Raw genomic sequence first — 22259 nt, 5'->3', positions numbered from 1 at the left:
CATGTCTTCACAGAAAACCTTGGGTCCTGGCATACGCCTTAAACATGAGCCACTTTCCCAGGTAATTCTGTCTAGTAGAGGGTTTCCGCTGATTTAGCAGAATCTTGTCTAGAAGCTTATTCGCCAGGCAGTCAGACGAAGGGTGTTGATGAGCCCGTCATCCTGGGAGAAGAGATCTAGTACCTGTGGTAGATGGTGGTATTGATTTTTTGACAGTTTGCATACTTGTAGAAACCAAGGTTGCCTTAGCCACCACGGCATCACAAGGATGCATGTCGTCGGTTCAGACAGGAGATGAGCCACAACCCTGGCTCAGTGGTAGTGGTGGGAACATGTAAGGTGTCTCCCTCGACCAGTCTAATTGAAAGGCATCTTCCAAGGACAGGCAATTGTGCCCTGCGCTGGAACAGAAGCGGTCACATTTTGTGTTTTTGGTCGTGAACAGGTCTATTGTAGGCTGCATCCAGTGATGGAACAGGGGAACTATGTACTCTGAGTTGAGTTCCCACTTGTGTTGCTGTTCATGGAGGAATACACAGCTCAGATCGTCTGCCAAGACATTCTCTAGGCCCTTGATGTGAACTGCCACTGGCGAAACATGGTGTCGGATGCACCAGTGCCATAGCTGAGAGTGCATAACATGTGAGACACAGTCCCACCCTGGCAGCTGATATAGGTCTGAGCTGTCATATTGTCATAGGAACATAGGAAGCTGCCATATACTGAGTCAGACCATAGGTCCATCTCGCTCAGTATTGTCTACACAGACTGGCAGTGGCTTCTCCAAGGTTGCAGGCAGGAATCTCTCTCAGCCCTATCTTGGAGATGCCAGGGAAGGAACTTGGAGCCTAGATGCTCTTCCCAGAGCGGCTCCATCCCCTAAGGGGAATATCTTACAGTCCTCACACTTCTAGTCTCTCTTTCGTATGCAACCAGGGTGGATCCTACTTAGCTTAAGGGAACAAGTCATGCTTGCTACCACAAGACCAGCTCTCTTCTCTTCGTCGAGGTGTATCTGGTCAGTCCTGCCCTGTATGAGAGGCAAGAACACCCAAAGTTCCTGAAAAACAGCAAGGAGCTTCAGGAAGTTGATGTGTAGGCAACTCGACTGCTTTGTCCACTTTCCCTGAATTTGGTGACCTTCGCAGTGTGCCCCCCAGCCTAGAAGGGAGGCATCTGTTGTGATCCAGACAGATGGTAATGTAGTTTGGAAAGGAATGCCTTCTAGAAGGTTCCTGCGGTCTGACCACCGTGACAGTGATCTCAGAATCTATGGTGGGAGAAGCAGGTGCTTCCGCTGGCTGTCCATGACTGGGTGGAATAGCGATAGAAACCACAATAGGAGTTTCTGCATATTCAGCTGAGCATACTGGATCACTGCATTGCAAGAAGCCATCAGGCCTAGGCGTCATCGGACGGACTGTGCTGGTTGCAAAGGTTGTTCTTGATAGTGATTCACTAGGTTTCGAATACAGAGGTAACATTCCTCTGGTAAGAATGCTCTTTGGTTTGTTGTGTCCAACACGGCCCCTATATAGGTGATGACTGGAACTGGTTCCAAATGAGATTTCTTCCAGTTGACCTGGGTGCTGAGGTCTTGGAGAAGGATCAGCACATACTGGATCTGCAAAAGTAACTCGCTTTTGTGCTTGGATGTCAGGAGCCAGTTGTCTAAATAGGGATAAATGGAGATGCCGTGTGTCCTCAATGGGCAATCACCACTGCCATGCACTTGGTGAAAACCCTCGGGGCAGTGGACAGTCTGAAGGACAAGACATTGTATTGGTATACTTGGCAGCCTACAATAAACTGTAGGTACTTCCTGTGATCCAATCTGATGCTGACACGGAAATAGGGATCTTTGAGATCCAGCATTGCAAGCCACTTCTACCCCTAGAGAAGTGGTAATATTTGTTGCAACGCAATCATCTGAAATTTCCTGACGCATATTAACTTGTTCAGGTGGCACAGGTCCATAATGGGGCATAAACCCCCATCTGGCTTAGGAATTTGAAAGCAGCAGGAGTAGAACCCATCCCGCCTGGCCGTCCATCGCACCAGAGTGATTGCCTTCTTCTCCAACAGTTCTTTCACTTCCTCCTGCAAAGTGACAGACAGAAGGGTGAATCTCATTCCCGTAAACCATGGTGTCTGCCTGAATTCTATGGTGTATCCTGAAGATATGATCTTCAAGACCCAGTGGCCTGATGTTATATGGTGCCATGTGGGGGCATGGTTTGCCAATCTGATGGAAGGAGATGGCAGATACGGATAGTTAGTGTGTTCTGTTTGCTGAGATGTTGGGGCCTCTGCAGGTGGAAATGGGGAGGAGAGTGGCACCAGTGGATGGGCTTAATTCTCAAAGACTCTTCTGGGCATCTGATGTCTTGGTCGCACGGGATTGCGTCTGTTTGGCCTTGCTGGAGAAATTCCATTTTTGGTAAGGGTTGTATTGCCATCCAAAGTCCAGGTGATCTTGTTGGCAGTAGGACGGGCATTTCAAATATCAAGTGCGGTATCTTGGTGCACTGGTTGAAGTCGTTGGCTGAGTCATGAAAGTCTTAGCCGTAAATTTTGATTTTTTCATTTGCTCCATGGTACTATCTGTCGATTCACTGAAGAGACCAGAGCCACTGAATGGGAGCCCTTCAATCTTGTCCTTCATGCCTGTTTGGAGGTTAGTCGAACACAACCAGGCATGTTTGAGCAAGGTCACGGCAGCAGTCAGAGACCTGGATTCTGACTCTGCCAGATGTTTGGCTATGCTTAACTGTTGTCTAGTCAGTTCTGCTGAGCATTCAAGAATCTGGTGGAACTTACGTTTGAAGTCTTCAGGAGTAATGGATTCCAAGTCTGATTGCAAATTTTCCCAGATACTATGAATACTTGGCTGTGCAAGTAGTGTAGTTTGCCACCTTGATGGACAAGCAGGAGGTCAAGTAGATCTTGCAACCCAACAAATCCAACTTCCTACCCTCCTTCTCAGGTGGAACCACATGTTGTTTTCCAGCTTTGGAGGTGGTTGCACAATCAATCACTAGGGAATTGGGTGCTGGGTGCTTTAAAAGATACATATTGTCCTTTTCTTGTATTCTATACAAGCTCTCAAGGCGCTTTGATGTGGGGGTTGAAGTGTGGAGAACCTCCCATGTGCACTTTGCTGCCCTAATGATAACAAGGAGCATTGGCAATGCCACCAGAGCTGTGCTTTGAGTTTTTAGCATGAAATTGCAGACTGGGTCGTCGATTTTCTGTAATTCAGAGCACAAATCAAGGCCCAATGCCTCTGCCATAGCACGGACATGTTGGTGGTATGATTTTACTACTTCATTTGGTGAAACATAGGTTGATGGGGCCACATCTGTAGGGGGCTCCACAAAAGATTCCTCTCCCTCTGTGTCGAATTCAAAATCAGAGGAGCCATAGTGTTCTGAAGTCAAACCACTAGGCAAAGCTGAGACGGCTGTTTGAGTATGTGCGGTAGATTTGAAGGTGGACATCAACAGGGTGCTTGAAGACAAGTCCAAAATGGATAGAATCGTGCATGTCGTAACAGGATCAAGTCTGGTTTCAACACCACCAGTTGAATCCTCATCGTCATCAGTCTCAAAGACCAGTAAGGGTGCTTGAAGGCTCAGAGTCACCTGCTTCAACATCGAAACTAATGGTGTGTGGAGAGTAGATGTCGGTAGAATCAGATGCTGTGCCATTGGCGTTGAAGGTGCAAACGAAGATATAGGGGTTGATGCTGGAGAAAGAGATCTTGCCCTCATGCTGGTTGTTGAACCGCCATCAATGGACACTCCTGAAGACCAGTGGGGGATGGTGTCCCCCCCCACCCCGCTGTCAGGTCAAGAAGACATTGGCGCTTCTCAGGCAGTGTCAATGACTTATCGACGCCGTGGCGCTTTGACGGTCTTGGAGGGCTCGATACTGTTTCGGAGCTGTGATCACAGTGCCCATTATTCGAGCTGGAGCGATGTCTGTGTCGATCGCTCGATGGTCTCTGATGACCCGGTGTCGAAGTCGAAGGCTTCTCCGTCACTGAGCTTTTTCTTTGGGCTGACGATATTGAGCCGGTCCCTTTCTATGTCGATTCCGTCGATGTTGATGCTGAGGCCAGTAGCTTTGAAGGTGACGCTGAGGCATATTTTGGTGGTGTCCCTGGTGTTGAGGGACTCAAAACGTCATTGTAAATTGCAGCTCGCAATCGCAGGGCCCTGTTCTTGTGAGTTTGCTTAGAAAACGAGGGGCAAATTTTATATGCCGAAATATTATGTTCCTCTCCTAAGCATATGAGGCACAGATCGTGCAAATCCTTCAAGGGGAGTTTGCCTTGCAGCCCTCACACCTCTTGAAGGTCTTTTTTTCTTCAAATATTTTATGAAAGAGTTAGCCAAGTCCTTTCCAAGGTCAAAAATGCCAAACTTTTTCCTCAGCCAGTCCAATGGCAACACCAAAGAGTTTCCGTCAGCCAGTCCAGGTCATACACAATACACAACACGTCAGTCAGAAAAAAGGTCATTCATGAAAATCCAAATAGATAATTTTGTAGGTTTTTTGTAGAGATCGAACTCACAAAGAACTTTCCGACGAAGGAGTGGCAGACTGAGGTCCAAATGCTAAGGTGGCCAGAACAGAACTGAGGAACGCCATGTCCAGCCGCCCTTAAGTAACACGCTGCATACATGGGGGTGGGGCTTGGACGCCTCAACAAGCTGCGGCATGGCTACCGTGCAGGAGCAGAGCCCATTCTTATGGATCTCAATGGATCTCGATCCAGATCTTCCCTCATACCTCCCTTCTTCACAAAAAAAGTGGAAGGAACCAACTTAGTTCTATGCCAGATAAAGTACAGAGGACAAGCACCTCCAGGGTCAAACAGAATTTACTGGACTGAAACAATCCCTGACGGGTATAAGAATAAAATGACAATTGTACAAGTGAAAGCATTCACTCCACAGCAAGCGTCAAATTGTTGACTTGGTGCTGGAGAACATGCAGAAAAAATACCCTAGAGGGAAATGGAGTATGAGATGGGAGATTAATCCAATTTTAAAATTACACCAACAGTACAACTTTATAAAAAAATCACAACACAACGACTTTTGCTAGGTTCAGTGAGTTAATCAATGAATCACTTCCCAATTGCCACTCCAGAAACATTCTTTTAAAATATGCAGCTAACGTATTACCATTCTCCACATAAGATTCTAGCTGATCCACTGGTATCATAGAAGGAGAAAGCTGTAGCTGGCTGGTTACAATAGTAAGGGCCCAAGGTGAAGCACTTAGGATGTCAGTCATCAGTAAAAATGGTACGTCTACAAATACTTTGTCTAGATGCTCAAACTATCAGGAAGAGAAACAAAGGATACATTATCATTTTGCTGCTCACATTGTTTTTCCGAACTATGTTTTAAAGCAGGTTTCCATTACCTTAGTAGAGACAAACTTAACAGCTACCTCAAATGGAAACACAGTCTCTATAGTAACAGTTTCATCCTGCATGGAAAAGAACAATCACATTCAGTTTCAGACTCTGGTGGCTGAATATCAAGTTACTAGTAACAAAGTTACAAAATTCCTCTCTTAATAGTCCTACCTAACACCTGGCCAAACATCACCTGGACACACCAACAAATCTCTCTCTCTCTCTCTCTCTCTCTCGAGTGAGTGAGTGAGTGAGTGAGTGAGTGAGTGAGAGAGAGAGAGAGAGAGAGAGAGAGAGAGAGAGAGAGAGAGAGATGGATGCCCCCTCCCCTACATCACAGTAAGAGTAACAATCTTTCTACTTGTTCTCCAAGTAGCTTGATCATAGAACGGCCTTCCACTGTCCCAGATAAAACTATATTAATATAGAAATGTTAACTGTAAGCATGTATAATTCATAGGCTCACACTTCACTGGCCCCACTTTAGACTAAATCCAACAGCAAAAATATTTAGACACCTCAGCCCCGCCATGTAGTAGTGTGCATGGTTCGGTTCGGCCACACTGTTAAAGCCCTCCAGACCGGTTCGGAAGTCTGGCGGTCTGGATGGGTGGGGGACTGTTACTATAAGCAGGGGAGGGGGGGTGGTAGTACTTAACCCCCCCCTCGCCGCTCTTCCCCCTCCAGCGCTGGTCCTTTTAAAAATCTTCTTGGGGCGGCAGGGTTCCTCCCTGCCGCCCCTGCCCCTGTCGTTGTTCCTTAAGGCTAAAAGAGACTAGAGCTAGCGGCGCATGCGACGTATGTGGCGCGCGCACGGCAGCATCAGAGACGAGTGCATGCGCCGCGCATGCGCGCCACTAGCTCTAGTCTCTTTTAGCCTTAAGGAACAACGACGGGGGCAGGGGCGGCAGGGAGGAACTCTGCCGCCCCAAGAAGATTTTTAAAAGGACCAGCGCCAGAGGGGGAAGAGCGGCGGGGGGGGGGGGAGTACTACCACCACCCCCGCTTAAAGTAACAGTCCCCCCTGTGCCGGACCGGGGGGGACTCCGGACCATGCACACCCCTACCGCCATGTTATGCCAAGCTTGCACAACTCTTGACCCACTGAACTCAGCTCAACAGCCATGCTTGATACTCCACTAGGGGCTCAATAAGCCTTCTATTTTTTACTGCCTACTAAATTGCTCAAGGTGGGGGAGTGGTTGTTAAGCATGAAACGAGCCACAATAAATTAATGATAGACTACATTCAGCTTGGTAAGTCACAGAATTGTATAGATATAAGGTACTATATGTTGAAAATGACTCTCATATTCAGAATCAGTGTTATCCATTTCCTGAGTCACCTCTTACATTTGCTTTGGTTCAGTTAAACTAAATAATACACTCTCCCAGTTCTCAGGACTTGTCCGATGCAGACATTCTATCACTGTGATAAACCTATTTATGAGAACGGATGATGAAAAGCATTTCTCAAAGTACATCTCTGCTTATTGGGTGGAAAATTACTCATTTTCCACTCAACAATATTATAGACATTTCACATTTCTTTAAACTCTTCATATTTTAGTAAAGCAATTCTTAAAATATTCTAATGACTATATTTAAAATAAAGGCTGTCAAAAAGTGAGGCCGGCCATCACAGAAATGCAACCATATCCTCATCTCTGTGGTGTACTTGGACAGTGCATTAGGCTGTTAACTGGAAGGTTGGTGGCTTCGGCCTACTCAGGGATGAGGTGGGCATCTCTTTGTCCTTCCCAGCCTAGATTTTTCTTAAACCAATGATGCGTACTATGAAAACACACTCTGAGAATCCCTGTTTGAAAACAGATAGCTCCATCTGGTCCAACATACCCTGTGACATTTGCAGAGGATCTCTTTTCCTTCAATGGTTGCACTCACTAGATAGGAAACATACATGAGAAACATCCTGGTACCAACTGTTCCACAGTGGATATAGATAGCTTTCTCCAACTTGAGAGAGAGAGAAAGAGAGAGAGAGAGAGAATCTGGGTAAACAAAAATGGGTTTCTAACAGTAATAACTCAGAAGTCCTATTTTACAGCAAATCTAACAACATTGGTAGGTCCTTGTATGCCATCAAATCCATCAACAACATGTTATTTTCCTAGGGTCGTTTCTCATCTTACTTGAGAAATCAATTCCAAGCCAAATGGTTCATATCATTGTTGTGATATTGGCACTCAATCATTTGCAAAAGGAATTTTGAAGAACAGTAGGACTCCTAGAACTGCCTTACATGTATTCTAACCCTGATCCAAAAGCACTTAAGGGATTTAAGAGACCAGCTCTCTCTGATTTGGGATTTGTAATGCCAAGACAGGTGCATGTAACCGTCCCAATGATGATATTTTACACTGATTCATCATTGGGACTGATGAAGTACAGGGCATGTTTACCTTTTCACCTGGCTGCAAGTCTCCTACAGGAATATCAGGAAGTAAGGCAGGATAGGAATCATCACACATTTCTGTTCCATTTAGAGTCACATGAGTTTTCTGGGTCAGGTTTGCATCTTGGCCTAAAACAAAAGAGAACAAGTCATATACCCATATTTGTTACCATGAGATTTCAAGCTACTTGAACTACCAAAATGCAGCCAAGCCAACTGCATGCTACAAACCAGCTCACTTTAAAACTGAACTTATATAAGCTTCAGAAGCACACTACTGTGTATAATGTAGATATAAACAAATGGATAAATTTTTGGAACATTTTAAAAGAACATGTTTCTCAAAATTATAGACCAGTGGTATCACATTTGCAGAAAGTTTCACACTTACACCTTGGTTTCATTTTGCTTCAAGAAAATCCTAAAAGTTGCAATATTTGTCACCGAGAGAAATTATTGGCCGACATCCAGTCTAATGTGGCACGTGCCAAATAATTGTATGTGCTGCGAGACCCTCAGGGACATATTTCCAGGAGACGAGGGAAGGGCGGACCTGTGAAAACCACCCCTCCGCACTGCACTGCAAAATGCTATTTGGCACATGTAACTTTCTGGATATCAGTCATCACTTTCAGTGTTGAAATGCAACTGCTCTTGAATATGTCAGGGTATTATTTATATATTTATTTATTTATTTACACAGTCACACAGGTGTTATTGACTGGTTTGTTTTATCCAGACATCGAGTCCTTCCTAAGCACCTGGGATGGCTGAATTTTATTGTCAATGATGCTGTTGTTATAGATATCGTTGCAGAATATAGGCTGTTCCCAGTAAAGCTGCTTTTTGTAATTGGCTGGTGGTGATTTCTGTGGCCCCTATGGTGTTGAGGTGCTCTTCAAGGTCTTTTGGAACTGCACCCAGGGCGCCAATGACCACTGGGATTATTTTGATCTTTTTCTGCCACAACCTTTCAATTTCAATTTGTAGATCTTTGTATTTGGTGATTTTTTCTATTTCTTTTTCTTCTATTCTGCTATTCCCTGGTATTGCTATATCGATTATTTTAACTTGTTTTTCTTTCTTCTCAACTACAGTGATATCTGGTGTATTGTGTGGCAGATGTTTGTCTGTTTATAGTCGGAAGTCCCATAATATTTTTGCATCTTCGTTTTCTACCACTTTTTCAATGTTATGGTCCCACCAATTTTTGGCTATAGGTAGCTGGTATTTTTTGCAGATGTTCCAATGTATCATCCCTGCTACCTTGTCATGCCTTTGTTTGTAGTCAGTCTGTGCGATCTTTTTAGAACATCTGATTACGTGGCCCACGGTTTCATCTGCTTCTTTACAAAGGTGGCACTTGCTGTTTGTTGTTGACTTTTCAACTTTTGCTCTTATTGCATTTGTTCTTAGTGCCTGTTCTTGTGCAGCCAGTATTAAACCCTCTGTTTCTTTCTTCAAGTTGCCATTCTTAAGCCATTGCCAGGTCTTGGTGATGTCTGATTTTGCATTTATATTGTACAAATATTGACCATGCAGTGGCTTATTTTTCCATTTTTCATCTTGGTACTTTACTTGTTCTTTCTTGTAGGCCTGCTTTGTTTCATTGGTGTTTAATAGTTTCTTGTTATTGACCATTTTAAGTGCATCTTCTTCACTGTCCTTTATATATTCTTCAAGGCCTCTTTTCTCCTCCTCTAATGTTTTTATTTTTTATTTTTTTAAACATTTATATCCCACTCTTCCTCCATGGAGCCCAAAGCGGTGTACTACATACTTAGGTTTCTCCTCACAACAACCTTGTGAAGTAGGTTAGGCTGAGAGAGAAGTGACTGGCCCAGAGTCACCCAGCTAGTCTCATGGCTGAATGGGGATTTGAACGTGGATCTCCCCGGTCCTAGTCCAGCACTCTAACCACTACACCACACTGGCTGATTGATGGACAATCTAGCGTCTCTAGCTCTGCCTGGGTCCAGTCTATTATTCCTGCAGTGTATCTGATAACAGGTATAGCCCAGGTGTTTATGGCTTGTATGGTGTTCCCGCCATTGAGTGGACTTGAGGATTTTTCTAACTCTCCTGATGTATTCACTTCCAATTTTTCTTTTAACTTCAGTGTGTGCAATGTTATCAGCCTGGAGAATGCCCAAGTATTTGTAATGTTCTTTCTCTTCCAGGTTCTTGATCTTGCTTCCATTGGGCAGTTCTATTCCTTCTGTTTTTCTTATTTTTCCTCTGTTCATTATTAATGCAGCACACTTGTCTAGTCCAAACTCCATTGCTATATCGCTACTGAATATACGGACAGTGCTTAGCAGTGATTCGATTTCTGACTGGGACTTTCCATACAACTTCAGATCGTCCATGTACAGCAGATGGTTGATTTTACTTGATGTTTTAGACGTTTGGTATCCGAGGCCTGTTTTGTTTAGTATTTGTGAAAGTGGAGTCATGGCGATTACAAACAACAGAGGGGATAGTGAGTCCCCTTGGAAAATACCTCTTCTAATGCTAACCTGTCCAAGTGTCTCGCCACTGATTGTTAACTGTGTACTCCACATGCTCATTGCTTTTAAATATATATATATATATCTGAATGTTTTTGCTGACACCAGTTGTTTCTAAACATTTTAGTATCCATGTGTGAGGCAATTATTATATTATTATTATTATTACATTTATATCCCGCTCTTCCTCCAAGGAGCCCAGAGCGGTGTACTACATACTTAAGTTTTTTCCTCACAACAACCCTGTGAAGTAGGTTAGGCTGAGAGAGAAGCAACTGGCCCAGAGTCGCCCAGCTTATATCATGGATGAATGGGGATTTGAACTCAGGTCTCCCCGGTCCTAGTCTAGCACTCTAACCACACACAGCCTAACCCATGCTAGGACAGCCCAGCCTGGGCTAGGCTGTGAGTGTGTGTAAAGCGCCTGGATTGCCCGATCCCAGTGCTGCCCCTGCGTCGAGTTTTTAAAATGGTGACCACTGCCAGATTCAAAGGCTCCCCCACCCCCAGGCCTGCTGCCATATCCAGCAGAAAGCTGGTGGGGGTGGGGGTGGTGGAGTGGAGTGTGCAGACGAGTGGTGAGGCGGAGTGGAAGACAGCGGCTGCTCGTCTGATGGGGAAGGCAAGGCATGCTCATGCCTTCCCTGCAGCCCTCCCTCCCTCCCCAGCGTGGTCGTGTTCACAACCTCTGTATGTTACATTCGGATAAAAGCTGCACTGTGAAAATCCATCCCTTTCTCCACTTTGCCAGCAGATGCTGGCAACATCTATTCTCGTTTATAATAGTTAACAAACAAAACAAATAAAAATATAAGCTTACATAAATGATTTTGTTGTTGTTGTTCAAAACACCACACCTACAAGTCAACACTTCTGAATAATGGTGATGCCAGAAGAAATTTCTTAACTGGGCTTTAAACTGTTTTTTTACAACAGTAAGTCAGATATTCATTTTCTTGACTTCGGCAGCCAACTATTATTTATTTATTTATTTATTTATTTATTACATTTATAAACCGCCCCATCCAGAGGCTCTGGGCGGTATAACAACAACTTATGGCAACTGGAGACAGACCTCTCCAGATGACCTCAACAAGTGATGGGAATCATACCGAAGAAGGCGCTCTCGAAGAAGGTAACCTGGACCCAAGCCATTCAGTGCTTTAAAGGTAATAACCAGCACTTCGTATTTCGCCCAGAAACATATCGGCAGCCAGTGCAGCTGTTTTAAGACAGGCATAATATGGTCTCTCCAGGTTACACCAGAGACCAATCTGGCTGCCGCATGTTGGACTAACTGAAGTTTCCGAACTATGTACAAAGGCAGCCCCATGTAGAGCGCATTGCAATAGTCAAGCCGGGAGGTTACCACCTGATGCACCACTGTTTTGAGATCGCTCTTTTCAAGGAATGGACGCAGCTGTCGAATCAGCCGAAGCTGACAGAAAGCGTTCCTGGCCATAGCCTCCACCTGAGATATCATGGTGAGGTCTGGATCCAAGAGCACTCTCAAGCTGCGTACCTGTTCCTTCTGGGAGAGTGTAATACCATCCAGCACAGGAAGATCTAACTCATCCCTTAAATTCCGATCCCCCACAATGAGCACCTCCGTCTTGCTTGGATTCAGCTTCAATTTGTTATCCCTCATCCAGCGCATTACTGCCCATAGGCAGGCATTTAGGAAGTGAATGCCATTTCCAGATGATGATGATAAGGAGAATAGATCTGGGTGTCATCAGCGTACTGATAACACCCTCCACCAAATCTCCTGATGACCTCACACAGCAGTTTCATGTAAATATTAAAAAGAATTGGTGACAAAATGGAGCCCTGAGGGACTCCATATAATAGCTCCAGTTTTAAAGAGGAACTGTCACCAAGCTCCACCATCTGGAATCTGCCTGAGAGATAGTAGCGGAACCACTGCAAAGAAGTGCCTCCTATCCCCAATTCCCTCAGGTGATCCAGAAGGATACCATGGTCGATGGTATCGAACGCCACCAAGAGATCCAAAAGAACCAATGGAGTCACACTCTCTCTGTCAATTCCCCAGTAAAGGTTATCCATCAGGCCGACCAAGGCAGAGTCAACCCCATAGCCTGCTCTAAAGCTAGTTTGAAATGGGTCTAGATAATCGGTTTCCTCCAAAACCGCCTGGAGCTGGTTAGCCACCACTCTCTCAACCACCTTACCCAACCATCGGAGATTGGACACCGGCCTGTAACTGTCCATCACTGAGGGATCTAGGGAAGGCTTCTTAAGAAGTGGTCTAATAATTGCCTCCTTCAAACAAGGAGGCATCCTACCCTCCCTCAGTGATGAGTTAATGATATTAACTAAGCCATCCCCAACAATCTCCCTGCTAGATAAAAGCAGCCAAGTCGGGCAAGGATCCAGAGAACAAGTGGTAGGCCGCACCGCTCTAAGCAGCTTGTCCAAGTCATCAGGCATCACAGATTGAAACTGATCCAATCTAATACTGCAAGAGGGATTGCTGGACACCACCTTAATAGACCCTGCAGAAACAGTGGAGTCCAAGTCGGTCCAAATACAGGAGATTTTGTCCACAAAGAACCCATTAAAAGCATCACAGCAGAACAAAGTCCCCGGGGATTAGTTTGAATTGGAAGGAGCCCAAATCAAACTCCTCACAACCCGGGACAGCTCTGCCGGATGTGAACCCGCAGAAGCAATGCGTGCAGACCAGAATTGGTTTTTTTGCCACACACACCACCTCCGCATAAACCTTCAAATGGACTCTATGCTGTGTCCTGTCACATTCAAGCCGAGTTCTCCTCCACTTGCTCTCCAGTCGCCTACCTTGCTTACAATTTATTGTTGCTTACAATTATATTGTGGGGTGGGGGGAGGCTTAACCTTTTCCCTTCTGGAACTATCATTTTCTACAGCGATGCTGAGCTGGCACCACAAAGGAATACCTGGTTTTAAGCCTGCTGTGAGCTTTACATCTTTGGCAACTGTCTTCTCATGCGATTGGATTGTCACAATCAAACAGTACATTTCGTTCATGAGTGCAGGTGGTTCATGTCTAAGCTGGACAGAAATGTTGGGCACTCTGGAAATGATCCTTTGATAAAAAGAAAAGAAAGGTAAATTGCTTCTTATTTCCTAGCATTCTTACATTCTGGTTTTGTCCCCATTTTAGCACATGAAGAAGCTTGTGTCCCCTATACTTTCTGTGCAGGGCAAGCCGGGCAGAATAGTTAAGTTTTGTTCCACACGCCTTCCAATCTCCTCCTCCCCTGGCCCTGATATGACACATTTTCACTAATGCCAAGTAAACATTGCTACTTCCATGGCTCTTATGCTATGGGACTGCAAGAAGATGCTCACCTCATCTATGATTTAAAAAAAAGTCTACACAGGGAATTTTCTACACAGGGAAATTATAGGGAATTTTCCTCCACAGGCAGGTATACTGCAACAGCCAGCCCACATGCAGTGATATAGGGTTGGTTCCCAGTCCCAAGGATGAAGCACCTCCTTGTGTCCATGCCACTGCATCTTCTGCTGTTACTTTGCAGCAAAGCATACAGTCAAGTGTTCATCAATTGTTCCCTCATTCATTCTTAAACCAGTACTGTGAAATGTCTACAATTCCCATTTCTTAAATGGAAAGAAGCAAGGCTTTGAAACAGCTATGTGCCCAAGGCCACCCAGCAAGCCTGTGGCAGAGCAAGAATGTGAATCTAGACCAATACCTTCTCCATTCTAGCCACTGGCTCTGTTGAATGCTAAAGTGTGAATTCCCTCCACCAAACCATTTGTAAGCTCACAGAGATTTCTGTGAAATATGGTCCATCAATAAGAGCAATAATGAAAAACCTCAACACAAAACATGGTTTGGAAGCTTTTGAAAAAAGCTGTTGGGAAAAGATGGATGGAAAACCACAGCATTATTCAAAATATTGTACTAAATCAAATCAAGAATGGCTTTAAAACATGTGTTTAATGCAGACAATTATTTAAATCGCATGAAAGTTAGTTTCAAAGGTCAAAATCTGTTTGACATGCCAGAGTCTTGGGAGCTTTTGTTTCCATATTGTACAGTATATTTATTTTGCATTGTTTTTAAACACACACACACACACACACACACACACACACACACACACACACTTCTTTATTTGGTTATCCTGGATTTAAAAAATATTCTTCAAACACAAAGCCTTCTTCATCTCCCAAGTCTATCAGAAAAACACTTCATAGTTTTAAGAGGTATCAGAAAAACACTTCACAGTTTTAAGAGGTACCAAAAATAGGGAAGTCACTGGTTGCATCAAAGTAAGCAAAAACTTGTGTTAGAAAACTAGACTATTCTGTAAATCAGCACATTTCCCACCATGCTTCCTGTTTCCACTTACATGGTGCTTGCCTGAACAGTCAAGCTGTCCCAATGAACCTCATTATCTGGAAGTTTAGGTCGCCTTTTGAAGGAGCGAGCAGCCAACAATGCTTCTTGAGACGAAGCAGCATCTCCTCCTCCACCATGCCAGTTCAATATCACACATCTGCCATTTTCACTGCCCAGAATCAAATCCACTGATGTAATCTGAAAGACAGGTATCATTGGAATTTTCCTTCAAAAAGACAACTATTCACTGCTCTCAGAGTCATTTAAAACTGAGCCGCTGACGCCGCCATCAGTTCCTGCCACCCCCCACCCTGGAATTCTGTTGAATCACACCAATGTTCTGAAATGTCTGTGCAGGGGGCCAATCTGCATTACAGAAATAAGAATGGGGGGGGGGTTCAGATCCACCCCCCCGCCCCAGTACAACCAGTGCACAATTTTTTAAAAAAATATTTCAAGCTTACAGCACAATTCTTTCAGCACAATTGAAGGAGGTGGTGGTTAGACCCTTTCTTATGACTGAGAGGGTGGTGGCTGATCAGCTCCAAGTGGTCTTGGAGAAAATGATTTTCTATGCATTTCAAACTGGCTTTAGGGTGCACTTTGGGGTTGAGACCAGTGTTCCCTCTAAGGCGTGTGCACATGTGTACGCTCACAAGTTTTTGATGTCTTCTCAGTTAATTTAGATCCTGCTCACGTTGAATCAGGAAGTCCCCGACACTGAATGGATGTGCGTGAACACTGCCTTGATAGTGCCACCCAGAACCAAACTCATTCTGCACACAGATGAAAAAAATTAGAGAGAACACTGGTTGGGGAATTGACAGAGGGAGTGTGACTCTGCATGTTCTTTTGGATCTTTCAGCGGCGTTTGATACCATCAACCATGGTGTCTTTCTGGATCACCTGAGGGAGTCAGGGATAGGAGACACTGTTTTACAGTGGTTAAGCTCTTATGTCTCGAGCAGCATTCAGATGGTGGCACTTGGTGGCAGCTGCTATTCAAAACAGGAGCTACTATATATGGAGTACCTCAGAGCTCCATTCTGTCATCAATGCTTTTTAACATCTACATTAAACCACTGGGTGAAGTCATCATGGGATTTGGTGCTGGGTGTTATCAATATGCTGATCACACCCAAATCTATTTCTTCCCGTCATCAATATCAGGAAATAGCATTAGCCCCTTAAATGCCTGCCTACAGGCAGTAATGCCTGTCAAAAGGCATTGGCGGGACCGATCACGTTTGAACGCACTTCTCCAGGCGATCACTATAGAAATGATCCCTGAAAGGCAGTAATGGACTGGATGAGGGATAATAAACTAATCCAAGTAAGATGGAGGTACTCATTGTTAGGGGTTGCAATCTGAAAGACAGGATAGAACTTCCTGTTATGGACAAGGTTAAACTGCCCCAGAAAGAACAGGTTCATAGCTTGGGAGTGCTCTTGGACCTGGGTCTTACCCTGGTGCCTCAAGTTGAGGCTGTGGTCAGAAGCGCTTTTCCCCAGCTGCGATAGATTTGACAATTCTGCCTGATTAATTGAAAAAACTCATACAGCAGCAAGTTCAAACGGATTATTGGTCGCTGTATGAGTTATCTCAATGAATCCCTATGCAGAACTTCTTATACACACATATACACAGAGAGAGAGACACCCCAGAGAATCCACTCTGATAGATTGTTAAGAGGGCAGAAACTAAGAAATTCTTGGAAAAAGAACATAAACCCCACCAGCTTGGGGGGGGGGGAGAGTTGTGGCACAACCTGCCATGCCTCCAAACCCACTTTGGGGTACCCAGGCACCCCCCAAAGGGAGGGAATGGGGCTGCCTCAAATCCCCATTATTCTCTATGGGAGAAATAAAAAAATTGGAAAAATCTTCACAAAAATCATTAAAAATCACAGGAGTGTCTGATTGCTTTGGGGTTTGGTGGGTGGTAGGCACCTCACCCACCCACCCACCCAGTTTTGTGCCCCAGGTGCTCTGCATAGGGAATAATGGGCTGGTTAGAGTCCCTATCATACCCTACATAGAACCTTTTAGAACTGGTTCAAATTTGAACCGAACCAGGGGAGGTTTGAACAAAACCAAAACCGAATCTACCCACCCTAGTTCGAAGCTGGTTCGAATTCAAACCAAACAGGCCAAGCCAGCTTTGTACACATCCCTACTGGCCACAGACTGAGAAACCAGGCTGAGGCCTGGGTCCAGAAGAACCGCTGAACTATGTACCTGTTCTGGCAGGGGGAGGGAGTGCAACCCATCCTGAACAGGCCAATGATGTTAACCCACTTTTGAACTATAATCTGCTCAGTCACTAGACGAAGACTTGTGTGAGAGAAACACTCTCTCTTGGGCATGGGTTCTCCAACCCTCATACACACATTTTTGGTGACACAGGGAGCGGCAGAGCAAAGGGAGAGATTGGCAAAATGGCCCCCTTGGCATACACAAGCAAAAGCATTCCACTCATTCAAGTCTCAGTCTGGATATTGCCCACCATGCTTTTTAGATAACTAGCTGGCCCTGTGCAGAACATCTGCACCCTAGTTCTCCATCTCTTACCCCAACCCAGACAATCTGGCTCCCTGCCCTGCCTCGCCCCAACATACAGTCAGTCCTCCCCCGCCGCCACACACACAGTCAGTATACACACACACACACACACACACACACACACACACACACACACACAGTCAGTTCTTCCCTCCACCCCGCCCACCAGAGTGACATCACATTATCGGGAGTAAGTCAGCTCCTACCACTGGCCTCGGTCGTGTCAGCCTGCCCAGTCTCCTTGTGAGGATGACAGCCGAGCCAGGGCTTCCCTTCTGGCCTGCACAGATGCAAGAAGACTTGGCGGGGCGACAGATGCCACTGGTCAATGTCTCTTTTTCTTTCTCTGCCATCGCCTCTCCTCCTCGGCAGCAGCTGCCCCCCATCCGTCACTCAGCCCTACTCCATGCCTTCTCTCTCTCTTTCTCTCTCTCTCTCTCTCAATGTGCCACGGGATTTGCTACATACATCCTAAGGCTTCTATATATAATGTTGATGTTGATTATGCTTGGGAAGATGGTTAAGGGTTTACCTCAATCTTCTTTCCCACATCTTCTGTTTTTGCCACAAATCTGAAAGTGAATTTTTTTGTTTTTCCTGGGATAAGACACAATGTCCCCTGTGTGGATGGCTCCAGGATGTCACTTTTTTGATATGCTTCTTCCACCACACAATACTGATTGTATTCCTATGGACAGGAAGGTAGATGAGAAAATTATACATTACCTTGAACCCAGAAGTATGACAGCATTGCAAAAATCTAACTCACTGCAATCACTAAGAAATCTGACTATGCTTTTAAATAACTAGTACTGATATCCTTTTAATACTATGCAACATGTCTCATAAGAACAGTAAAGTATACTGTACACGTATTTACATTTTAAAAACATACATTCTAAACTGTTGCAGAATTGCATTTAACAAGTATTACACAAAAGTAATACTTTCCAAGAAAATATTCTTAATTTAAATCATTAAGGGGAAAATATTTAATTGCAATCCTATTTAGATTTATTTTGACATAAGCCTCATTGAACTCAGTGAGACTTACTTCCAAGTAGACACATAGGACTGCATTGGTTAAACAAATTAAAATATTGCAATGGATAAAAATACATTCAATTGAGCAGTAGAGTTTAACACAATCTATTATATTAATTCTCATAGACGTGCCTCTGTGGGGATGCGTCCCGGCAACCCAGCGGATTGGCTGGGCAGTGGAGACGCCGGATTGGCTGGGCAGCGGTTGGCCGCGTAGGGAAGTGGCCGTTTGGGGAGAAAAGGAAAGGAAGGCGGGCAAGTGGAGAGGAGAACTGAATGGACTGGGACAGAAGGGAGAGGGGAAGCTGAGGGGAGAGAAAGCGGGAGAGCCTGGCTGGGCAGAGACAAACAGTTGGCCGCTTCGGAAGATGCTCTCTAGAGGGAGGACTGCAGGAAGGAGCTGGCTGAACGCTTGGCGGCCCGACACCAGGGACTGGAGAAAGGACGATGTGGAATGGCCAGCAGGGAAAACACAAACAGGCTAAAAAGCGAATACGGGGGGTGGGGGGTGGGGAGCACGAATGAGAGAGAGAAACAAGTGGAAATGGAGAAGGAAGCAAGCTGAGGCAGAAGAATTGGGGGGGAGGGAACTGAGGCAGAAGGATTGGGGGGAGAAGAGTAGGGCAGATGGTGGGGGGAGTACAGAGAGAGCGAAGGAGGTGCGCACGGGGGGAGGGGCCGAGCGAGCGAGCGAAAGAGGCGCGCGCAGGGGGAGGGGCTGAGCGAGCGAGCGAAGGAGGCGCGCGCAGGGGGAGGGGCCGAGCAAGGGAGCGGCGCGCGCAGGGGGAGGGGCCGAGCGAGCAAGAGAGCGGCGCGCGCGGGGGGAGGGGGCCGAGCGAGCAAGAGAGCGGCGCGCGCGGGGGGAGGGGGCCGAGCGAGCGAGGGAGTCGCGGGGGTGAGGAAACAGAGCGAGTGGGAGAGTCGCGGGGTGAGGAAACAGATAGAGCGAGAGAGTTGCGGGGGGGAGGAAACAGAGCGAGCAAGAGAGTCATGTAGGCGGGAGAGACAGAGCGAGCAAGAGAGGCGCGGGGGGGGGGACCGAGCGAGTGAGAGAGCTGTTGTGTGTGTGGGGGGGGGGGGGGACAGAGCGAGTGAGAGAGCTGTGGGAGGACCAGCCGAACAAATTCCCTCAACTAAACCCAAAAAGGAAGTGAACTACCGCACAGATGTTCTGTGAAGGTTCAGCTAGTATTAGTTTTAATACTTCTATAACACTGTGCCAGGCACTGTCTTAGAAGGGACGTTCATTCCTCACACACAAAGGAAATACCTCTTCTAAGATGTTGCCTGGAGTGACAAAATAAAAAAGGTACTGGCTCCAAAAAATAAGGATGTAAATTGAAAAGGAAGCACTGGCATTTGGAGCATTAAAGGAGTTCACTCACCAAATTCATCTTTCTCCCAAAGAGTGATGCAAGTTTTAAAATGTTACCTGATTATTGAAGCTGACACAGAGCTTCGAGAAACGGATAGGATGAGGACAATCAGCTTTCAAGTATATGTCAAACTGAACTGGGGTATCAACATGGAAACTTGGAACAAGGAATTTGGCTTTACACTGCACTAGAATTTGAAGCAAAAGAAGGAATTTGTTAACTAATACGACTGTCAAATTGAAATGTATCATGATAAGCCTCTGCATCAAAACGGAATATATCGGTACTAAATATACTAGAAACATTTCTATACCACGTTAGATATGCTTTGCATAGAGTGTAAACAAGCTAAAGAAAGACTATAGGCCTCTTTTCTATTTTGTTTTTACTGAAGGCAGAGAAAACTTGAACTGCAACTCTTGTAGCTGTAATCCAAGAAGCTCTTTAGACCTGCAACAGTCAGATCTATTCTGACTTCTACTGCTGAAGATTCAAGTATCTTTCTAGTTCAAAAATATTCCAGAGGAAATCAAGGACTGACAGTGCTCACAAAAGGTTCCCATCTTTTATCTTCTTCATACTTTGGATCACTAAATGCTGTATACACTGAAGATCCAGATTGAGTGTTCTGTTGGAAGTATAGCTTTTATTCAATTTTCATTTTTTTAATGGAGCATGTTTCCAAGCAAGGGGCAGGGGGGGAGGGGAAGCAAATATAGCATTGCTCAGTTATCTTCCTGATTCTCATACCAAGGCATATCAGAATGTGATAAATAAATAAATATTTTGGAGTAGATAACCAAGTAAACCATGGTTTATTTGGATGTGAGCATACCCCAGATTTCTGTTGAAAGTTGTCAATACACTGTATTAAGTCCACCCTACAAGTCTGTTAGGGTTTGCACCATTTTCACTTTAAACTTTTCCATCAAGAATGCAACTAACAGTAATGGTTTTTAAAGAGTTAAAATATACACATTTCTCTCTCAGTTATTTTTCAAACAGTACATGAACATGTTACCATTTTGGTTATAAGAGACTTTGATACATACCAAATGGAACAAAATCTTGCACTTCTATTGTAAAGATATTATTGCCTGCCAGAGAAATTCTATCAGCCCACAGCTTCTGTGCTGCTTTCACAGAAGCAGTATCACAGTCAAGTTCTGGATCTGGAGTCTCATTCTGGATTCAAACAAAAAGGATACTACTGAATAGTTTTAGATGTAAACCTTCAGCAACAATTTCAGATAATTTAATTCTATCGACTTACCATAAGAACTTTAATCAGATTCTTTTCTATGCGAGATTTTTGATCCTCTTTCAAAGTAGATGCTAATGAAAAAGTATAGAGACAAACAATACAGAAACCAAGCAATACTGCTATATACACCATTTGTAAATGTTATTGTTCCTTATAACTGGAAATACCTGCATGCATCTAACTTTCCATGATCCCACTTGAAACCTAGGCTTAATTTTCACCAAAAATGCAAATAAGATGGCAAGCTTGATTCATGGCAGTACCATATCAGGGGGTTCCATAGTTGAAGGTTGCTCTACACAAGACAGTGAACTTTATGTCCTAATAGGGATTTGAACCCAGAATTCCCTGATCCTATTCCAGTACCCTATTCATCACATTACAACACATATAGATACCACATAGCAACCAGTTAATCCAGAAGTATCATTGAAGTTTTCATTAATGACCCTGCTCCTATGCAGTGTGGTGGTTTTACTTTATTAGAAATAGGAAAAGCTGATTGGCTTTTATACTGAAAGGAACATTTCTTTTAATAGCTGTGCTACTGGGTTATCCCCTTATATCCCTGCTCTCCACACATTCAACTTCACTTTCCCAACACATATCTCTGCACGCAGAGCTACAATATTTAGTCAATTTGAGCAGGGGCATAACAAGGTTGGCTTGGGCCCAGAGACAAGATTTTAAAATGCTCCCCCACGCCACCCGTCACCGCCTTCCTCTCCTTCTCCTGGCCCAATGTAGACTCTGCTAACTATCCCAACTAGTTAAAAGGTGTAAACAGCACAGCAGAACCAAATTTATTGACTGCCTGACTCCCTTAGACTTGAGGCGGTTTACATAATTAAAACAACAGCAGGGACACAAAAACACACACCCCTAAAAGCCTGGCAGAATAGATAAGTTTTCAGAAGTTTCTTAAAGGATAGAAGGGAGGGGCATTAGGAATCTCAGGAGGCAAGGTGTCTCAAATAGATGTGAGGCTGGATGGGAAGGAATACAGAATGGGCAGAAAGCAGATTATAATCATGCAGGAAATGAAATGACCATGAAAGGAACCTTGCAACTACTGACCTCTCTCCAGTTTGGGAGAGCTAGAAAGAGAGACTGCTTCTCCTTCATCATCTACACTTTAAAAAGACCCATAGGATCTCATGTGCCAAGGACAGATCTGTAATGTCTGAGTGATCTCTCCACTCTCTTACCTACCTTTGCATGTTAAGTGACTAAGAGTCAAAGAACAGCCTGACATGTTAAAAGGTGATGATAAACGGAG

At 44.7% G+C, this 22259-nt stretch overlaps 1 protein-coding gene and 1 long non-coding RNA gene across 6 annotated transcripts in view; one reads left to right on the top strand and one right to left on the bottom strand.

The window, feature by feature from the left end:
* The window catches only part of LOC128328078 (uncharacterized), a 60020-nt gene extending 39628 nt beyond the window's left edge, over window positions 1-20392 (top strand). For both annotated transcript variants that reach the window (XR_008308986.1, XR_008308985.1), the window contains exons 2-4: window positions 11389-11528; window positions 13269-13469; window positions 20111-20392. This is a non-coding gene — a long non-coding RNA (uncharacterized LOC128328078). The remainder of the gene's footprint in view (window positions 1-11388; window positions 11529-13268; window positions 13470-20110) is intronic.
* Window positions 1-22259, bottom strand: part of TRAPPC11 (trafficking protein particle complex subunit 11) — a 59317-nt gene that overhangs the window by 8872 nt on the left and 28186 nt on the right. For all 4 annotated transcript variants that reach the window (XM_053257668.1, XM_053257667.1, XM_053257666.1 and 1 more), the window contains exons 17-26: window positions 20990-21051; window positions 20769-20901; window positions 19773-19903; window positions 17829-17984; window positions 14745-14932; window positions 13299-13447; window positions 7857-7978; window positions 7291-7410; window positions 5440-5505; window positions 5196-5352 (exon numbers count right to left, since the gene is read on the bottom strand). In XM_053257668.1, coding sequence (XP_053113643.1) covers window positions 5196-5352; window positions 5440-5505; window positions 7291-7410; window positions 7857-7978; window positions 13299-13447; window positions 14745-14932; window positions 17829-17984; window positions 19773-19903; window positions 20769-20901; window positions 20990-21051 — 1284 coding nt within the window. The remainder of the gene's footprint in view (window positions 1-5195; window positions 5353-5439; window positions 5506-7290; window positions 7411-7856; window positions 7979-13298; window positions 13448-14744; window positions 14933-17828; window positions 17985-19772; window positions 19904-20768; window positions 20902-20989; window positions 21052-22259) is intronic.

This window comes from Hemicordylus capensis, chromosome 5, assembly GCF_027244095.1.
Source record: "Hemicordylus capensis ecotype Gifberg chromosome 5, rHemCap1.1.pri, whole genome shotgun sequence".
NCBI lineage: Eukaryota > Metazoa > Chordata > Lepidosauria > Squamata > Cordylidae > Hemicordylus > Hemicordylus capensis.
The sequence above is the reverse complement of the archived record's forward strand: the minus strand, read 5'-3'. Positions and strand labels throughout refer to the sequence as shown.